We start from the raw sequence: 20,600 nt of genomic DNA on the forward strand, positions 1-20,600 counted from the left end.
GTTGTAGATATATGCATTTTACATGAGCATGTCAATACACCTTTCTAGTGCCCTTTCTCTGATGTCAAAATCCCCACGTATGTGGTCTTAGGTGTAGATGTGTGGCATTAAACATTGAGACCGGGATTATCTGATCGACCAAACATTTCTGAAAAAAAATTAACACCACACACTAATTCTCGACCTCTAGCAGGACAAAACAATGGAGGCAATGTCAAAGAAAGGTGTTATTATCTCCTTTAATTTTTTTTGGCATTTTTAAAATTCCGTTATGCTCAAATCATAATATGTATTTCATTTTCTGCATTCCGCTGTAGATCGGTATATTTCTCCCATACTGATTAGTATAACGGTTTTATCCTAATAAACGACCCACAGTTGTCCCGTCACCGACATGACAAGGATCGTTTAGATGCACGTGCACTGGTTGCCACCTACATTATACAAAATTGCAGGTCAGTAATGTCAAGATTGTACTAGAGGTATTACGTCAATGACGCCTCCGATAACCCAGTTACTGAGTTATAAAGTACAGAGGACAGGGTGACGGCAGACATTGTCACAACAATGGCTGATTGATGTAAACAGTGAAGATAAACAGCATGTTAAAAACGTACTCCATGTAAAATCAATGTCCCACGTTAAGTGACAGTGCAGTGTTGATAACTACATAGAATTTTCCGAGTTTGTATCGGATGTTTCCAACAGAAATGTGTTAATCATGTGTTCTCCTTTTCTGTTGATAAACTTTAAAACTATCTTACTTTTATGAAAATATAAAATCATTATACATTTTGAAACGTTATATATGTAAATATTATATACAGTATGTATTCCTGTACATTTCATATCTCTGTGTTCAGTGCCGTATGGTATAGTAAACTTAACCGAAGATGGTCTAGTGTACACATTAATTTGGTCATACAAATATAGTACTGCTTATTCACTAAAATAGATTGGCCAGTGGCTGTCAGGCCATCAATGTGTCCTATGATGTGTCAGTACAACACAATACACAACAACTTATATTGCATTGGTCTATATAAAGATACCTAAACACCGGGCTAATTTTTATATGATCTCTGACTAACAGCGTCTAAACTTATGCTCATATTTTTTAAAAATTTCTACTACATATATTTTTAGGAATGGGCAATAATATTGCAATAGTCAGTATATTGCAATATTTGTCTAATGACAATATGTTGCAATATAATTTTTAGTATTACACTACACCGCAACAACTGTCTCCAACTATTTAATGGATTTAATTGCAGAACTTTGGATTCTTTAATGTGTTTTTAAACTTGTGAAGTGTTATGTAACTTCAGAATTATGCAGTTTTCCAGTTTATCCCTGCATTAAGCTACTTATGTGTTGTGTACCTCTTTGATCTACCAAAAATCATATGTAGATCTATATCATCATATATCGCAATATCTCTCTGAATAATACAGAAAACTGCAAAAAGAAAACTGTTTGCAAATCCCACCCTTAATAATTTCCCTTCTCCTTTTCATTTAAGGTTTAATGATTAATAGGTAGATAGAACGAGGAATTAAGTCTGGTATTTGCATTTTGATTATCCTCAATTAGTTCATTCCTTACATACACCAAACGTAAACACCAATAACACTGCGACGTTTTAGAATATTTCCAATTGTATCCATTCCTTTCAGACTTTTGTGGGTTACGATCCGTTCATACTAGAGATGATTTTACTCGTCCTTGCTTATTGGTCTGTTGGAGCTATTATTATTTTTGTAGGTTACGATCCGTTCATACTAGAGATGATTTTACTCGTCCTTGCTTATTGGTCTGTTGGAGCTATTATTATTTTTGTGGGTTACGATCCGTTCATACTAGAGATAATTTTACTCGTCCTTGCTTATTGGTCTGTTGGAGCTATTATTATTTTTGTAGGTTACGATCCGTTCATACTAGAGATGATTTTACTCGTCCTTGCTTATTGGTCTGTTGGAGCTATTATTATTTTTGTGGGTTACGATCCGTTCATACTAGAGATAATTTTACTCGTCCTTGCTTATTGGTCTGTTGGAGCTATTATTATTTTTGTAGGTTACGATCCGTTCATACTAGAGATGATTTTACTCGTCCTTGCTTATTGGTCTGATGGAGCTATTATCTGTATATCTATGTATAGAATACATTTAGTTATACTCCCATGTAGCTATTCAATGATTTTATTGAATCTGGTATCGAATATGATGCTATCTTATGTGTGATTATATGTTCCTTGGATACATGAATAGTTCCTTAAAGATAGAAATTTAACATGTAATATGCCCGTTTTTGTCTGAATAAATCCACATTATTTCGTATCAACCAATGATTTAATTTTATACATTACGTTATGTGTCAGATTTACATTGCTTAGTATCAGTACCTCTCTTCCTTGTTACATCCTTTTTCCGTGTGAGAATGAAGTTATCGTTAGTGATCTTCATCAAAGTAAATTTATTATGTTAACATGGTGAATAGATACCTGGTCCGTCGAAAGACATGAACACTGAACGAGCGATCCTTTCCCATAGCGATGTGTCTTACCCATAACTTCTAAGGCGAGAGGCGTTCAAAGATAGTCTAAATGTTAAACTTAGACGCAGATATACAGCGTGGACATTTTTTTTATAATGCTTGACTTTTGATGCTTTCTGTTTAATTAAGCTGTGCTTTAACTTTACATTATCTTTTTCATTCGTATCTGTTGTATCTGTTATATGCACTTTAAAATACACTCTCCATGAACACTTTGGTTTCGTTTTAATTGGTCGTAAATGTTTATACCTATGTATTAAGACATTATCCTTTACATATTACGCTGTGACGTAAAGACATTACTCTATTACTAGATCGTTGCACTGTTAACAATATACATGTACGTAACAGCCTGTGATGTAGATGTCGCTTGTGCTGTTCACGAGCATTATTGGGGGCGTTGTATGACGTCATTACTTCACACTTGTAAATTAAACCACGTTTTGTATCTCTATCGTACTAATTGATTTTATTACCTGTAACTGAGTAGGCTAAATCTCTACCATCCTCATAGTTGTTGTGGTATATTGTCTACATCTGTCCATTATATTTTTGATACTGTATAATCTCGATTTGTTCCTATATCTGATAAAGCACAATTTAGTTTGCCTTTCTGTCACACTGTGTGTTGTAGAAATGACGTCATCATGTTACTCATTTGATAAAGTTTTGGGAGTTTGTCCATCAACCTGACGAATCGTCCTTTACTGTGATGGTTACTATGATGTAGTTCACTGGACCAGTTTTAAGTTCATTATGTTTATTGAAAAGACAGTTTCGTTTGATCCTAACAGAATCACTAATGACACAACTCTCTTTTGAACGATGTTTATATCTTAAGGGGGAACAGTTTCCTTACAAATCACGTGTATTCATTACAACAGGTCTCTGAACTAGTGTTACTATCCCACCATTAAAAACTGCTTAATTTCGTGTGAATACGACTATTTAGATAATAAATAGCTAATAGAAGATTCTAAACGAGAGGTGAAAGTTCACTAGAAAATAAATCTATTTTATTAAGGGTATGTACCATTCTTTTCAGGACAGTTTTTCCCAAGGACATATTCTGTCAATGGTGACAAATTACTACTTACAAAAAATCGATCGACTGATTCACTGAAAACAAGATATAATGAGATATTTAAACCATCGTCTAGTTATACATCACACCAGGGTTTTAATTGTTATCAAATCCGTGTCAACAGTTAAACATGGTTTAAGGTAGACATTATGTAAGTACACTTACACACTATACAGAACATACTGTTAGTGTATGTATGTGAGACACTATAGAGTCAAATCGATTTACTTCAGTGTTGTATAATGCCTTTTACAAAATGTTGATTTTCATAAAATCAAAGAATTATGAATAACAATGTATTCTATCTCATTGCGATCAGTATCAAATGTAACGACCGACTCACAAAAATGGAAAAGCACTTGGATAAGAATTTGGACAACTTCTTTCTCCAAATGGATTTTTTATGGAGGTATCGTCTTAACACAGCCTTAACACGTATCTGGTGTTTGTAAGGTATAGATAATAATCGCGTGCCTTTAACACTAAGGCCTGGAAATAAAAACACCTCGCTTATTTGTAAGTTGGAAATCACTTGGTATTTTATTCACTGTATCTTCGTGTGATACAGTGTAACCATTTATCACAGATGACAGAAAATGTATTCAGTAACATAAATATGATAAATTGTAAACCCTAAATCATCTTTGACAAAATCACGTCAGCGAAAGTGTTTCATAAATCTTTATTGAAATAAACAGTGCTGTTCTGGCACATTCTCAAAAGCGTTTTAATGGCGTGGCCTAGCGGCTCCTGGTGATTGTGCCACGGTTCCAGTGTAATGTGATGTACATTGGTCGCTCAGCTATTCCAATCCATCGACCCTCCATACACACAAAACATTCGGAAGGCATTATGGACTGTTTATAGGTCTATAAACGTTCGCTTTTATGATTTTCAATGAACTACCACACATATCAAAGATGCACCGTTTTTGTAACATTCTATACAGCCAACGTTATGTGGAGGGTATCGAAGGTGGAATGAAGGATGTGTGTGTTGGTTTTTTACAAGAAATAACAATAAAACAATGGATGTTTCCTTTATTTCTGTATCAAACAGGAAACCACTTTAGTCTAAATGTGTGCACTCATTATTGCAAAATGACGAAATTTGATTTGATAACATCAACTGAAGATTTTTTATATACTTTTCAATAACCAGCATTGTTTCTTCATCTGTTTTACTAACACATAGGGATTGTTACTACTTTCAGAAAATAATCAAACGCACATATATCTCCGATGGTGGATAGTTTCAATATTTCCACTTGGGTGATCCTATGATTTAAAAAAAAAAGCATATCAGTAGTCCTATGTTGAATATTTGTAATATGTCCACTTGGATAATCCTATGATAGATAAATTCATGTATCGGGAGTCCTATAGTGGATATTTGTAATATGTCCACTTGGATAATCCTATGATAGATAAATTCAGATATCGGGAGTCCTATAGTGGATATTTGTAATATGTCCACTTGGATAATTCTTTTGATTGATAAAAACAGATATTGGGAGTCCTACATTGAATAGTTTCAATATTTCCACTTGGATAATCCTATGATAGATAAATACAGATATCGGTAGTCCTAAGGTGGACATTTTTAATATGTTGACTTGGGTGATCCTATGATAGATATATACAGATATCGGGAGTCCTATAGTGGATATTTTCAATATGTTGACTTGGGTGATCCTATGATAGATTGTACTAATATCGGGATTCCTCTCGATGATAGTTTATGAAGATAAAACTCCGATGGGGAAATCCCTCGATAAGCATGTTCCGTCATTCTCCGCGCTTTGGAAAGTCCAGTTACTTAAAAATATCAGTTTTGAAAATGCTTGTAATGTATGACAAGTTTCTTCTATTTCAGAAGCTCATGTCATTGATTTAAAAGCTGCCCTTCATCAGATAAAAAATCCCGACAAAGATTGATGATTCATATATAAATCTTATGTTCGGACACTGCATGATCGATGGTCTCTGCACGTGAACCCCTCTCTTCGGAACCCCGATGATTGATTGTTTATACATAGATATGTACCTCCCTCTTCGGAACCCTACATGGTCGAGAGTTGACCTACACATCTGTAAGATTATTTCAATTAGCATACGTATACGACAATATTTGCCGAAATGGTGTGAATAGGATTTAATCTTGGTTTTAATTCATGATATAGTTATTTGTATGAAACTCGAGAATTTAAATTGCCTACAGTCCGACTCGGTCTACTGGCGGTACGTCACTTTTCTCTCTTTGTGGGTAGTAGTATAACGTGTGCCACATTTGTAATAAAGGACATGTAGGACACCATGTTTGTAATATTAGGTAGATTTTTCTGTGTCTAAATGCCTAACATTTATAATCTTATTTTTCTATCTCAGATTGGAGTTGTCAGTAGAATGTGAATCTGAGTATGCACTCCTGAAGTTGTCGGTGTTATTCATTTGATTAAATATATTTCACTGTAGGACATCGGCTTTATATTACACATTCTACATACACTGGGGTAATGATGTCATTTGTAAGTGTTAACCATGAATAATTTATTACCTGTGCCTGTCTCGTGACTCCTTAATGACAAGAACAATTTCCTGTTACCTTGGCCCAGTTTATTTTTTCTTTTTGGTTCTCATCCCAAATTTAAACTTGTAATTTAAGCATCAGTCGCCTGGTTTTACCCTTTGATAGTGAAAATAGTGATATTTTATTAACCTTCGTAGTCACTAATACCTTTTATCTTAATGACAAATTTTCATTAGAAAATTGAATGTGAAATTGCAATGGCTACCTTGACAACGATGTATAGTCAATAATTCGATAGTAAGTCGCGACCCAATTCTTAAGGAATACTTGCTATCGCATAACATTTAAATGACAGTTCCGACTGTTACTTATAACAGAACACGGCCATTTAAAGAACTTCTTCTAATGAGTTTAGCTCTGATTCATTGCTTTACTTTGCTGTGTTGTCCTTTATTCCGTCCCTTGATGTTTCTGTTGGCGTCCCCCTCATATTTAGTTGGCCGTGTTAGCTGAAGTACTTATTGGTAGGGCACTTATGTCGACCTCAATCTAAAGTATTCTGTTTCATATAATCTCAGCAGAACTAGTATATAGAATTAGCATTGACGTCAGAGCCTTATTTGAAAAGTGTGCATAAACAAAGGTTTTATGTGTGTCACTGTGTTATTCCGTTTCTAAATCTGCTATCATAATACCATCACCTTTAATGGGAATCGATTGTGAGACGTTCCAGTATTAACCAACTTGGTGTGTGCCAGATCGAGGCATATTGTCGACAGGTACCACAGTGTTTCACTTACAATACCTGTAAATTTGTGATCAACATTATCCACCAGAGAAATCAGAACAACGTGACTGGCACTTGATAGCGGTAGAGTACAAAGTGCGTAGAACCCGTGTAATTATGTATTGTGTAAGATAAACAAGACGTATTGTCAGGTCGTCTATCAACACCAGGAATGTGTAAACCAATCTACAACGCTTTGTACAAACCATCTCTGCTTTTCATCACGACCTTACAAAAAATCAAGATTTGTAATAATTTCACGATTATTGTGTAATTTTCAAAAGAATTGAACACATCAAGAACATTTAAATTTTAATCTGCCTTAATACATTCGTACTTTAGTAATCACAACGATAAGTTACAGTATTATAATGCTGAATTATTGCTGGTGAATAGAATTTCCTTTTTAAGTACACCAGGGTGTTCAGGAATCGTGAATGTAAGGAAATAGGTTCCCTTTCTAAAGGAAATCACATCTGAATGAGGTGTTCTGTTCGATAGGTATTCAGTCAGAGAAACAAAAAAGGTTTCAAGTTAAATGCTCTTCATAATGTTTCCTACAATAGAAAAAGGTTTTCCGGAACCTTACCAGTAATCGAAAGGGTAATTTCTCAACATGACAGAAATTTCAAGTTTGAGTTTGTTTATTCTATTAACAACGGCATCCATCCTAGTTATTTTGATTTCGTCTCTTTTCCCTTCTGACAGTTCGGGCTCATCACAATTAATCTGTATTCTTAATTCAGGCAAATAATTCTGAGGTATGCTCGGTATTTCTGTTCGGTAATAATCTGTTTGAATGTTTACCTTCTCCACAGTGCAAGATGTAAGCATGTAAATGTGATTACCATGAATAGCTTAGTTACCGAAATTTGACTTCAGTGTAGGTTACTAACTGATGTATCTACAGGTCATAATTAGGGGGCGGTACAATATACATTATGTAAGGTAAAGAGTAAACTTGGGAACATAGACATTCCATGTAACAAAGCTTTGTTAGTACTGCAAATATAAACATATTTACGTAAGTGTAGATAATGAGTACCTATAATTGTATGTGTGGGAGGGGGCTGCTGGTCTACTGACCCCGACTAATCACAGATAGATAACGGAGTAACATATAGTGCTTGTTCTGTATCATTGCTGACCTGCTTTCGCATGCTTTCAGACCGTGTGAGGTGAATGTATATACAGATCTAACAGTACAAAAAGTCATATCACAGCACATCACTACAACTTTTATCCTTTGTTCTTGTTTAGGATAAAAACACCGACCTTGTTAATTGGTACCTGTCTTTGGGTCAGTTCGGTCACTTCTGCTTACTGTGCCTAAAATAGCCTCTACCCGTAATTAGTATCAGGACTTGATACCAAATAATAGAACCTGTCATGATACCAAACAAAAGAACCTGTCGTACGTGTGTACCATGTAGTTCTGTCACGTGCCCACCCGTCACCAGATAAGAGAGTACAGTTGTCGGCGACCCGTCGGGAATGTTTACCCGGTGTCATTCATTACACGTGCTTAGCACGGTTGCCTAAATATAAATAATGCAAACACAACTGTAAATCCAACAACATAGTTCAAGATCACGATGACTTAGCCCCAGTAGATATCCGATACCTTGAGTTTTACGAACAGTGAGTGTGTTACTGTTCCAATGAACAGATTGATAATCTACAGACATATCAGAATTCTGGGTTTCCATAAACAGGATAATATTAAACGTCAATAACAACAATTATATTATCAGATTTAATATAACGTCACGTTACCCAGGTCTGAATTGCTAATAGATCTGTTTACGCAACACTACCTTCGACTATTACTGACATGACTAAATTTGCAGCATAGTAACCAGAACATATATTTGCTGGTTGTTTTTTGTTTCTTTTTGTATTGAATATATTTCCTTTTTATCCCAGCTTCAAATATTCTTATTGATAGCATCCTGATATTTCCACGTCTTGTGTTCGCTTTGATTGTATCCTCTTATTTTCACGTCTAGTTTTCGCTTTGAGAGCATCCTAATATTTCCACATCTAGTTTACAATAAAACTGTTGACCAATCCACCTGTACGTAGTACAAGCAACCTTGGGATGTTTATTTGTTTGGTATAAATTGGACTAGTTCTAAAATATCTGTGGGAGTTAGCCTGGAGGATGCTGTTAAATAGCCGATACATCCGGATATTTGTGAGAGATACCTGTAATTATAACTCAAGCACTGTTATTGAATAGATGGGTCGCCTTGGGGCTACAGTCCAGGAACAGTCCTAACCTGTTGCCAGCGACAGCTTTTATGATATAGAGTATATTTAGCTAGGGTCAGATCACTGACCTACATTAATGTACATTACTTGTTGGTTATGTGTATGACAACTTTTAATTTTTAGCAGAAAGCACCACACAGGGAGATGTACCATCATTATTAATACTAACTCACTAGGTATTAAGTTACATCAAGCTTGACGTGTTCGATGTTGGATGCCCGTATATGTGCCTGATGGTTTCATTATTACTATCCTGGTTCTGTTTTAGGGAACATAACATTAGTTGAACATAGTTCTACATGACAGATTTTTGAAACATTTAATTGACCCGACTTCCGCTATTCAATGGTGTTTATGTCCTTTTAGGCAATATTGACCTAGTTATACCGAGTTTGTTTATATGTTGATAAAATCTTTTTTTCTTTACGAAAGGGCGGTGTTCTATTAAAACCTTTAACAGTTTATAAATATATCTTAATATGTGTTATATTGTTTAAGACTCGCAGCGATGTAACAGTATACTTGTGCTATATATGACGATATGTACTATACCAATTGTATAGAGTGACAATTCTTACCAATGTGCTGTTATATCAATACAAAAGCTAACAACACATATCTATTTAATGTTGGATTACCTTGGTGGGATCAATGTTATCCTGGTCAAAGTATTTTTGCACCAGGAAAAATTAATTTCAAAATCAGGCATAACCAATGTACTTTTGTTATTGTATACGATTATGGCGAGCTAATGACGGATTAATGAACCACTTGTGATACGTATGGGTATTTTATTGTTAACCTGATTAATGTGGTTCGCTTTCCTGTGACGATATCTGTAGTACATTACACATACAAACCTTGTACGTTAACCAACAACACTACATCATTTTATAAGTAGTTTTACTGAGACCTGGACATTACCCATACATCTTGTTGACATTTATCAATCAATGATATTGTTAACCTGATCTATCAACGATCTTGTTAACCTGATCTATCAACGATCTTGTTAACCTTTATCTAGCACGATATTGTTGACATTTACCTATAAATGATCTTGTTAACCTGATCTATCAACGATCTTGTTAACATTTATCTAGCACGATATTGTTGACATTTACCTATAAATGATCTTGTTAACCTGATCTATCAACGATCTTGTTAACATTTATCTAGCACGATATTGTTGACATTTACCTATAAATGATCTTGTTTACCTGATCTATCAACGATCTTGTTAACCTGATCTATCAACGATCTTGGTAACCTTTTTCTAGCAACGATCTTGGTAACCTTTTTCTAGCAATGATCGTGTTAACCTTTTTCTAACAAAGATCTTGTTAACCGTTTTCTAGCAATGATTTTGTTAACCGTTTTCTAGCAATGATTTTGTTAACCTTTTTCTAGCAATGATTTTGTTAACCGTTTTCTAGCAATGATCTTGTTAACCGTTTTCTAGCAATGATCTTGTTAACCGTTTTCTAGCAATGGTCTTATTGACACTTTACGAATTTTGTGACATTTTGTCCGACAATAATTTGCTAGATGTCAGAGTCTTAGTCCTCCGGTGATTGTTTAAGCGTTTTCATTATGCTGACACGCTTAAAACTGCATCTAAGTTTGATTTACTTTATCTAACTAAGATATGATCAGCATTTCATCCTATAAAATATTGCTTGGCAATTTATCGATTTATGTGTGATCGATATGCTTAACATAATAATCCATCTAATTGTTCAGATAACAATGATTTGCTTGATATTTTTTGTATAATAGTGGTCTACTTGGTTCTTATTTAGTATATGCAGCAATGTTTCCAATATACGGTACGAAATCATATATATTTACAAAACTTCAATATCATTTAGAACGTACATTTTTAAAAAAATTCTAGATTTTATTTTTTTTAATTTAATTTATTTATCAATTTTTAGGGGGTCACTTGATTGAATTCTTCAGTCAAGCAGCACATGAAGATGACGTTTAAAATTAGTATACTGTTCTAGTTCTGAGATTTAATCAATATCACAAGAATCCACAGATGTGTATATACTTTCGCTTTCAAAACAATAAAGGTAATGTGGTGTTAACGTGAAAATGCTTTAGAGTCCTAGTCATGTGACTGGACTGTTATCACCACATATGTATTTATCGTAGACATACGAATTTACCTCAACACAAAGCCTTTAGATAAATGTCCTCATTTACCACCAAATGATTTGACACATAGAGTTACCTTTTGACCTCTTGATGTTTGAACTCACAGTTAAGCAAAGTGTTAATAATGATACACTTGCATTGCTTTATAAAACCACCCTATATACTTTATACAGTGTAAGTAAGAATTCGTTACCAATCGTATCAATTTTCTGAAGGTAAATCACGTTTTTGTGTTTAGTAAAACATTTTTTATATTATCTTTGCATGTTTTCTTTTTGCTATTTTGTTTTCAATCTGACTGTACATTGTGTTTTCTTTTGTCTTTTGAATCGATGTAAAACAGGTGGAGACATATACGAGACATGGATAAGGTTATTGGGAAAACTAAAGCATTACATTTATTCTTCGTTCGTTAAAAATGATATCGTTCAATTTAAAAAACAAAAAACAAAAAAACAAGAATTTGTAGACCTCATCTTTTCAGACATGTAATGACTTTCTTTCCTTTGTAATGCTTGCTTTTATGGCAAGAAATTCAACAATTTTATTATTTTGATATATAGCTGAATTAAGAATAAAAATACATAGCAATAAACATATGGAATGAGGCAACAGGATGTATTTCTGGTCATTTATTGTATTTGTTTATTTGTGTAACGCTTCATTGCACAACAACACATCACTATGAATTAACTGGCGTTTACTGAAGACAAAAGTTGGTTAACTGATTACACTTGTGATAAATGCCTCTGACAAGTCAGCAGTATGGACATTGTGTGGGCAAATAACAGAAGATTGTACTCCGTCTGTACCGATCCCATACCCGGACGTAACCGTCTATGACTGCCCTGTAATCCACGTGTCATATCTTCGCTGATTCAGACAGGTATCAGTCATCAAGTTTACAATGTTGAGAGTTGAAATTACATAACGGCAATCGGTTTTATATCGTATTACAGGTCATGTGGGTGAATATAGGTGCGTTCACCCTCGCTGATTATGATTTTCGAGAGCATTTCCGTATCAATTATATCCCACAATACGTTTTATAAAGATCTTAAACCATTTTGTTGTATAACATGGTTTTACAAATATCTAAGATGGAATGCTACTATTAAGTGTGGGTTGACAATCAATATAAAACACATGTAATATCTGTCATCGAGTACAACAAATAAAGCAGAGACAAAATAAACAAATGTGTTGTCAACCATGTCTATCTACAAAATTTCGCACCGCAAAACCCTCATTAAGATGTGAATTTCTCTAGGGTACATGCTTATGTGTGATATTTTCGTTGTGTAGACGTGGTCAGGTATCTAATGACTAGGCGGTGTAGCTCACACAGCTGATCAACTGTCATTATCGACTATTACTTCTCTACTATATGTTAGTTGCCCCCAACATCCGTCACGCATTCCGTTATAAGTGATGTCAGTGGTATTAATTGGTAGTAGCTGCTCATAACCTGGGAGTGGAAATTACTTATTTTGCTGTACTAATGGCCAGGTTTGGTGAACTTTCAGATATCTCTCCGGATCTGGTATTCCAGTTTCTTCAAGACAATCCGGAGTTTCTCGACAACTATGTCGTCAATAACGTCGAGGAAACTCGTGTCCAAGAATGGTCACTACGCAAAACAAAGTCACCGCGCCCTCAACGACAGACATGGCACCTCACCAATGGTCAGTATAAGTTTTTATATATACCTGTGATAAATATGTGTATACCTATGTGTTAGCTTTGTCTTTATATATCTGATGAACACCAGACTTATCGTCAGCATACTTAGGTTATTTATTATACATAGTATATTGTTGTTTCTTTATTCACATTTAAGGCGTAGAAGTCTGGAGGTTTACACGTCATGTTTGAAAAATATAAATCTAATGGTATCTATGATTAGTCAGAAGAAAGTTTAAATCTATTTCGAAACAAACACTGTATTCGCTGTCGATATTTGTGACATCCTTAAAGTGAATAACATTGCATAATAACAGGGCAATTAAAGTAACAAGTAAAGACAATTATTACATTGTAAAAAAAATCCGAAATTCTGTAACTCTTCTGTAGCTATTTTACTGTTATACAAGCAAATATTCTTTCGTTGAAATGGTCATATTGGTTACATCATAAAAATGAAACAAAATGCCTATCAACATAAATTTCTAGCTTCTCTCTACGAGGTATATTACTGGGGTGATTGTTTCTAGCTCCACATTACTGAGGTAAAGAAAATAACAATAGGCATGGTCGAAACAAGCAAACAGCCTGAAAGATATGAGATCAACAGTATACAACAGTAACAGGTTGTTGTTGACGATTCTTCATCATTGGAATGGAAAAAAATTCTCCTGTCCGTTTTATGTTCTAAAAGTGACAATTGCACGACAATGCCACTACAGTAAATGACAACCAGCATGTCATTATTGAAGTAAATTATAACGGTTCATCGTCAAATGACTGTTCCATTAAAATGGATGGCACTGTGATAACAATAGTTTAAGTCGAGTTATAAATACTTAAGATAATAGAATATGTATGGAACATAAAGGTAGTTGTTTTTAACATGATATTTAGCCCGGATCATGTCGTTTATCCGCAAAGTTGTGTCATATCGTCCATAAATGCAACAAAAAAAGGATGTTAACTAATAAAATACACCATAATGTGAGATCACTCTATGAGGTCTTACTAATGTCATATTAAAACTGTTTACAACAGTTTATCAAATGTTATATTATTCGTATTCGATAACGAGTTGGAAAAAAAACATGGTGTAATCATGGATGTTCGTGTAAAGATTTTCGGTTATCTGAAAATAAATCATGTAGTACAACACGCCAATAAAATCTATATAGTGAGCAGTACAACGAAAACACGTTCAACACCTGCCTGTGACCAATAAAAACAAAAGGACAGTAACAAACTGCTCTACTTATGTAACCAATAAAAACAAAAGGACAATGAACAAACCGCAACGTCCCGCTGGTAGCACATAGAGCCTGTACTCCTTGTTGATTGTGCTCACTCTGAAGTTTTTTCTTGCACTGTTGGTTTCGTTTCATAATGGCTTTTTGTTAATAAATAATGACTATGTAATCATATATAGTATAGGTATTCACAAATAATAGCTGTCTTCTCAAACATACACAAAGGAATATAGCATTGTATAGTATGACGCCCCCACAGTGTTTTATATTTAAACAAGAAAATTAAATTCATTTGTGTGGTTTTATCACTGATTAAAGTTCTGTCACGAATTTTAGAATGTATACAACCAGAATGTGTTTCTCGCTCAATCTTTATTTATATACTATTATTCTGTCATACTTAATCTATAATGATCAAGAATAATTGTGTTATTATTCTTGTTGTATAGTGGTTTGTCCTCGGTTTCAAACGGCCTTTTCGGATCCGATGTAAATAGAATGTAAATTAAATACTATACAATGCTGTATATATATTTTTTTACTAATATTGGAAATGGATTTGTAAGGTACGATACGATGCTTTTGTAAGACGTCTTCAACTTCAGCGTGATTTCCTTCCGGTCCTGTCTCTCCGACAGAGTATATATAGAAATATGTAAATGGTTGTATAATAAATCACACAGAAGGTTCAATTGTTAAACCATCTCGATGATGAGTTCAAAAGGGTCAAACGTACACATAAACAACGTCAGATATAATAACGATAATACCCCTAAAACGGTTCACATTACTATTTATACAAAGACGTAATTTATTTGTCGTTGCGTTATATATGAAGTCTATGATACAGCCGAATAATATCCCGAGAAACTGTTTTATGCTACAATCAGAATATATTACACAATATAATACCAATAAAGCGTTTTGCAAAAGACACACATGTCAATAGCATTGTTCTAAAACAATAGAAACAGAAGAAATAATAGAAGGACATTTACGCTCATTATGTTTTTCAATTTATCAGTAAGGTGCACGATTATTCTTTATTAGGGTTTGATCTGCAATGATTTGAGGGAGGCTCACGATTATTCTTTATTAGTTTTTTTATCTGCAATGATGGAAGAAGTTCACGATAATTCTTTATTAGATTTTTATCTGGGAGGTGCAGGATTTCTTTATTCGTAATTATAGAATGGCGTATACCTATTCTGTTTTCGAAATGATAGAATGGAAAGTGCACGATTCTTTTAATAACCGGATAGTGCACGATTTTCCTTTCGGACTAACATATATGCGTATGCATTAATTCTTAACTGAAAGACTTGAAAAGGAGCTGCACTGAATCTTTTCTTTTTTTAATACGGGAGACCGCTTACTAGATAGTATTACTACATTTTAAAATATATGATGTTTCGATGTGTTTCTGTACCTATTTTCCTATACTTACATGTACTTGTTACCTGACAGTATCTTTGTATAAACAAAGTAAATGTAATATAATCAAAACAAAAGCTGTAGATATGGTGTAACGTTTAGTTGCTTTAAATTGAAATTTCCTTCTTTGCAGGTGACAATAGAGAACACTTCCGGGACCCACAACTCTCCCAACAGAGCAAAAGTAGATGGACGGTAAGAACGGCCATAAATAGTTACAGAACTAAATCATTGGCTTTCACTCAGGGTTTCTATTGAATTCTTTTATTCAAAAGTCATTGTTGTTTCATCTCATCGTCAGTTCGACGAAATGATTTAGTTTCAGTGCTTGCAGCCTACTAGTGTATTTGATTTCATTCTTCGAAGCCTTGTTGTTAACCTGTTAATACCTTGTGATGTGTCTTATTTCAATCAGCAGTGCCTTGTAATGTGTCTTATTTCAATCGGCAGTGCCTTGTAATGTGTCTCACTTCAACCGTCAGTGCATTATAGTGTGTCTTATTTCAATCGGAAGTGCAATGTAGTGTGTCTTATTTCAATCGGTAGTGCATTGTAGTGTGTCTTATTTCAATCGGCAGTGCCTTGAAGTGTTTTTTTTTTCATTCGTTAGTGCTTTGTAATTTCTTTTTTCATTCGTCAGTGCCTTGTAATGTATCGAATTTCAACCGTCATTGACTTTAGTGCATTTGATTTCGACCACCAGTTCTTTGCAGAGAATTTACTTTCAACCGCCAATGTTTGGTAGTTTACTTTAATTTCAACCTCCAGTGATGGCCTAAGAGTGAATTTACTTTCAACCGTCAGTGTCTTGTATGTGATTTCAACTCCAAGTTCTGTGTAGAGCATTTAATTTCAACCTCAGTGCTTGGTAGTTAAATTTATTTTGACCGTCAGTGCATTGAAGTATGTTTCATGTCAATCGCGATTGCCTTTAAGTAATTTAACTATAAGCGTTCCTGCTTAGTATTGTAGTTTTTATAGCCAGCTTCTTCGACAATATCTAATTTCATTCCTCAGTGTCATGTAATATGTCACAATGCCATCATCAGTGTTTGACTTGGTTTCAGACAACGGTGCAATCAAACAAATGGAAGGTGCTACACAAGCTTACAAAAGATTTCAACCTACACACAAGCCGCTCAGAGATCCTAACCGAACTTTCCACATGTGCTAAGAATTGTGAGTGTTTTTGTGTGTGACGTCTGCGCGAGCAAAACATGCCAATCACCTGATTATGTAGCTAAGCAAAAGATAAATGTCTGACATTCTTCTATTATAATCCGTTTGTTACCATTAGGTATAAAGGTAGAGTGGAATAGAATTCCCTGTAAGTTAATTATCATGTAAAGCATGTACTTTAAGTAATGTTATAACTGTTTCAGAATCTGTGTGTTGAAACATGTTTCGTTTAGTTCTTTACCAGTACCAGAGTTACTATTCTAGAGAAAGTAGCCTCAAACAGCATTCCGTTGTAGCTGGCTGTATTGTTTGCTATTTGTCAGGTAAAGACTAAAATTCGAAGCCGAGACAAAGGAAGGCTTTTTTTACGTCATGGTCTAATTTCAACACTGTTGGTGGACTATTGGTCCCCGAGCTTCGCTGTAACCTGCATGCCACGTTTTAATTCATACGAAGAGTGGCACGGTTAAGAATATATTGACGTTCTTCTAAATTGATCAGATATGAAATTTACGAAAATACCGAATTATGGGGCTATTGCACCTCCCCATTTTTATTTTTACTTTTCTTTCAGTCGCGTTGGATTTTCCTCAGTCACCTGATTGGTTTAGAATTTAGGCTCTTAGCATCACTAGTCCTAGAGCCCTAGAAGGACGAAACGGCTGTGTGCTATAGTTTGATTCTTGGCTCTATTGTATATTATGTAAAGTTGTATTTAAAGGTGCTATACAAGTGTGTCTTTCGTACAATCTTTGAAGTATACCGATCATGCAATCTAACTCCCTAATTACATGAGGTTTTTGTATTTTCCTTTAAACAAATTTCATTAATTCTCCTATTTAAAGACAAGTTCGTTCTCACCATTCTCGAGAATATGTCAAATTATTCTAACTAAGAGTCATTCATATAATGCAACATAAATGCTTTCATAAGCATGTTGTCGATGTAGAACTTCTCTGTTTTATGATATATACTTAATGTGTGAGTATAGTGCTGCTAATTAAAGACATTTTAAACATTCAATATCGATGTCGTAGTTGTGTAAGAATAAAATAAAACATGTTTCAAGTTTATGTCAGTCACTGAAAGTTGAAATCAATTTTATGCCATTGTTACTTTGGAAGGTTTATTCCATATTTGTGTTGAGCTTTATTCCCGAGATATGCTGACAATATGCCTATGAGGACTAATGCGTCTGTGTAGTATCATTAGTAAGGATTACACTGACTTAATGTAAAAATTGCACATTGCCCGCCTGGTGTTATGTTTCAGGTGTTAATGCCGACGGCTTCAACTTATACCTAACAGATGAACAGAAGCAGTTACGATATCACACCTCGTATCCTTCAGGGTAAACGTATTTTGTTATCTTTTTGCCGTTAACATTGACAACTTCAGCATATTACACAACGCTCCAATAATTCTTTTTACACAACGCTCCAATAAATCTTTTTACATCATGAAGCGATTTACCTTTTCAAATGACTAGAACCTACAGCTTTAAGTAGTTTGATCAGATAACTGAACTTTATGTGCAATGCATTATTTATTTCTCTTTAACGAGGAAATATGTATTTATTTAATTCATATGTAGAGAACGATCACGTTCTAACCTTACGATGTAAATCAACCATTTATCTTGACTAAACATCAGAAGGATTTTTATCCACACGCAGGCATTTTCAAACTTAATTAAACAGAACAAATATGAAAATACAGTGGAAAAATTAACTTCTTCATCATTATATATTAATACATATAATTTTGGTAACAGGAGGCAACGTTCCTCGTCTTTTGTTGGAAGGACAAACACCGGCTTGTCACTTCCTGACTTTGTTGCTTTGACACGGGAAACGATCCGATTAACAGAGTTACAACAGGTACGTCACGATATCATAACATATCTACAAATATACCTTAAATTCATACACGAAAAACACGTCCCAAGAATATGCGAGTTTCTTACATAGATTTGTATCAAATTATATACACCTTAATTACAGGACCCTAGGTATCCAAAGGGACTTGGAGTGAGGACAGACAACGCCCAATCTGTGATAGTAGTGCCCATTCTGGACGGCAAGGACGGAATCATGGGTAGGTTTATCTTATTCTGGGAGGATGTAGGGACATCAGTGTTTTCTGGATAGTGTGCGAAAGATTAAAGCCAGTAGCACTGCAGTAAGGAAAACACGTATTATAATAATTCAGTAACGTAGGAACAAAACATCTTTACCTATCTGAAAGGCAAAAGTGACGAAATATAACTGCTCACTTAAAATGAAGTCTTTATCGTCCAAAAAGAAATACCACTTAAACATCCAACACAAAACCGAAGTGAATCCCCATCGAAACATCAATACTGTTACCGCTCTAGGACATATTACTGATTGGCCCATCAGGTGGATCGACTTATTTGCATAATATACATTGATAGCTTGCTTGCGTGTAAACTAAACCTTTTTGGTTTTTATAAACTCAAATTTAATTTTTCCTGTAAGTAAGTTTAGGTCTTTTTGAATGAAAAACAAGTCATCATCATGTTTTTTTCCCATCATTTTGGAAAGTTGATTCGTTTGACAAGCTCTGAATGTGATGTCTAAAGCTTGCCAGATATATAATCATATAAATTTGTTTTTAACAGGAGTCATAGAAATGTTTAGATATTACGGAAATATACCATTTAGCTCAGAAGATGAAGAGGTAAGATCTATTAAGTATCTCTCACAACAGAAACTGACTTGTATACAAAGTTAAACGTATTCAACTTCAACCAACCGAGATATATGTATGGGTTTATTTTTGTTGCGTCTATAAAAGGATAAAATTGATTTTAATGTTTTTTTCTAATAAACGTTTCAACAGTTTGAAGGATTTAAATCGCCAATTACAGAATTCGTATTCACATGATTTGATTTATTTAAATGTTGTATACACGTTGATGACACAAGTAAACATTAAGGACACATACAATGGGAAAATATCCTTAATCTTCTTATACCGGTTTTTATATGGAAGATGATTAAATCTTGGAATCAAAATATTCAAATTAGACATGATCTTCCATTTATTTTTCTAATTCGGTGTTGTGATAGTATATGTCTGGTCGTTGTAAAATTACATTTCAATCCCGCTGTAATTATTGTATATTTTAGAACTGTACATTAAGCATCTATGTATTTCCCTTTGCTTGTTGACGTTTCAGTCCATGGCTTGTTGTATGTGATCCATTCCAACGAATTGACCGATATGTCTTGTCCAGTGTATATCCCACGTGTAACATGAAGTGTTGTGTTTTTAGGTCGCAGCCTCCTTATTAGTATGGGCAGATATGTTTGTGGAGTATGTTGAGGTAAAATATTGTATTTAGCAAAGCTTCACACTTCCTTCTTAACCCTAGTTTTGCGGGAATCTTGTTTTCTGAATTCCATATCTTTTGCTTAGCAGCTCGAATCGATTGATTTCTCTAACGCTTAATTTTTTTGTTTCAGTTTTTCACATTCTTGTTCTTGTTGCCTGAATGTTCTTGACCCAATACCTATGATTTCCTTTCTTGCTGCTTATAACATGCAATTAACATGGTTAAAACTAGATATGTTTGAATCATGGATTTCAACGCTCCAATGCTGATTTTTCTTAGCTGTATTTAAAAGATTAG

At 34.4% G+C, this 20,600-nt stretch overlaps 1 protein-coding gene across 1 annotated transcript in view; it reads left to right on the forward strand.

Annotated features, from left to right (window-relative positions):
• Window positions 1–20,600, forward strand: part of LOC132552475 (probable 3',5'-cyclic phosphodiesterase pde-5) — a 59,573-nt gene that overhangs the window by 22,328 nt on the left and 16,645 nt on the right. Inside the window, 8 exon segments of the mRNA XM_060216650.1 lie at window positions 12,923–13,081; window positions 15,897–15,958; window positions 16,831–16,942; window positions 18,215–18,299; window positions 18,720–18,822; window positions 18,946–19,039; window positions 19,587–19,645; window positions 20,244–20,294. Coding sequence (XP_060072633.1) covers window positions 12,923–13,081; window positions 15,897–15,958; window positions 16,831–16,942; window positions 18,215–18,299; window positions 18,720–18,822; window positions 18,946–19,039; window positions 19,587–19,645; window positions 20,244–20,294 — 725 coding nt within the window.

The sequence above is a fragment of the Ylistrum balloti genome, unplaced genomic scaffold (genome assembly GCF_031769215.1).
Source record: "Ylistrum balloti isolate Yb309-2 unplaced genomic scaffold, AGI_CSIRO_Ybal_v1 Utg370248, whole genome shotgun sequence".
Lineage (NCBI taxonomy): Eukaryota > Metazoa > Mollusca > Bivalvia > Pectinida > Pectinidae > Ylistrum > Ylistrum balloti.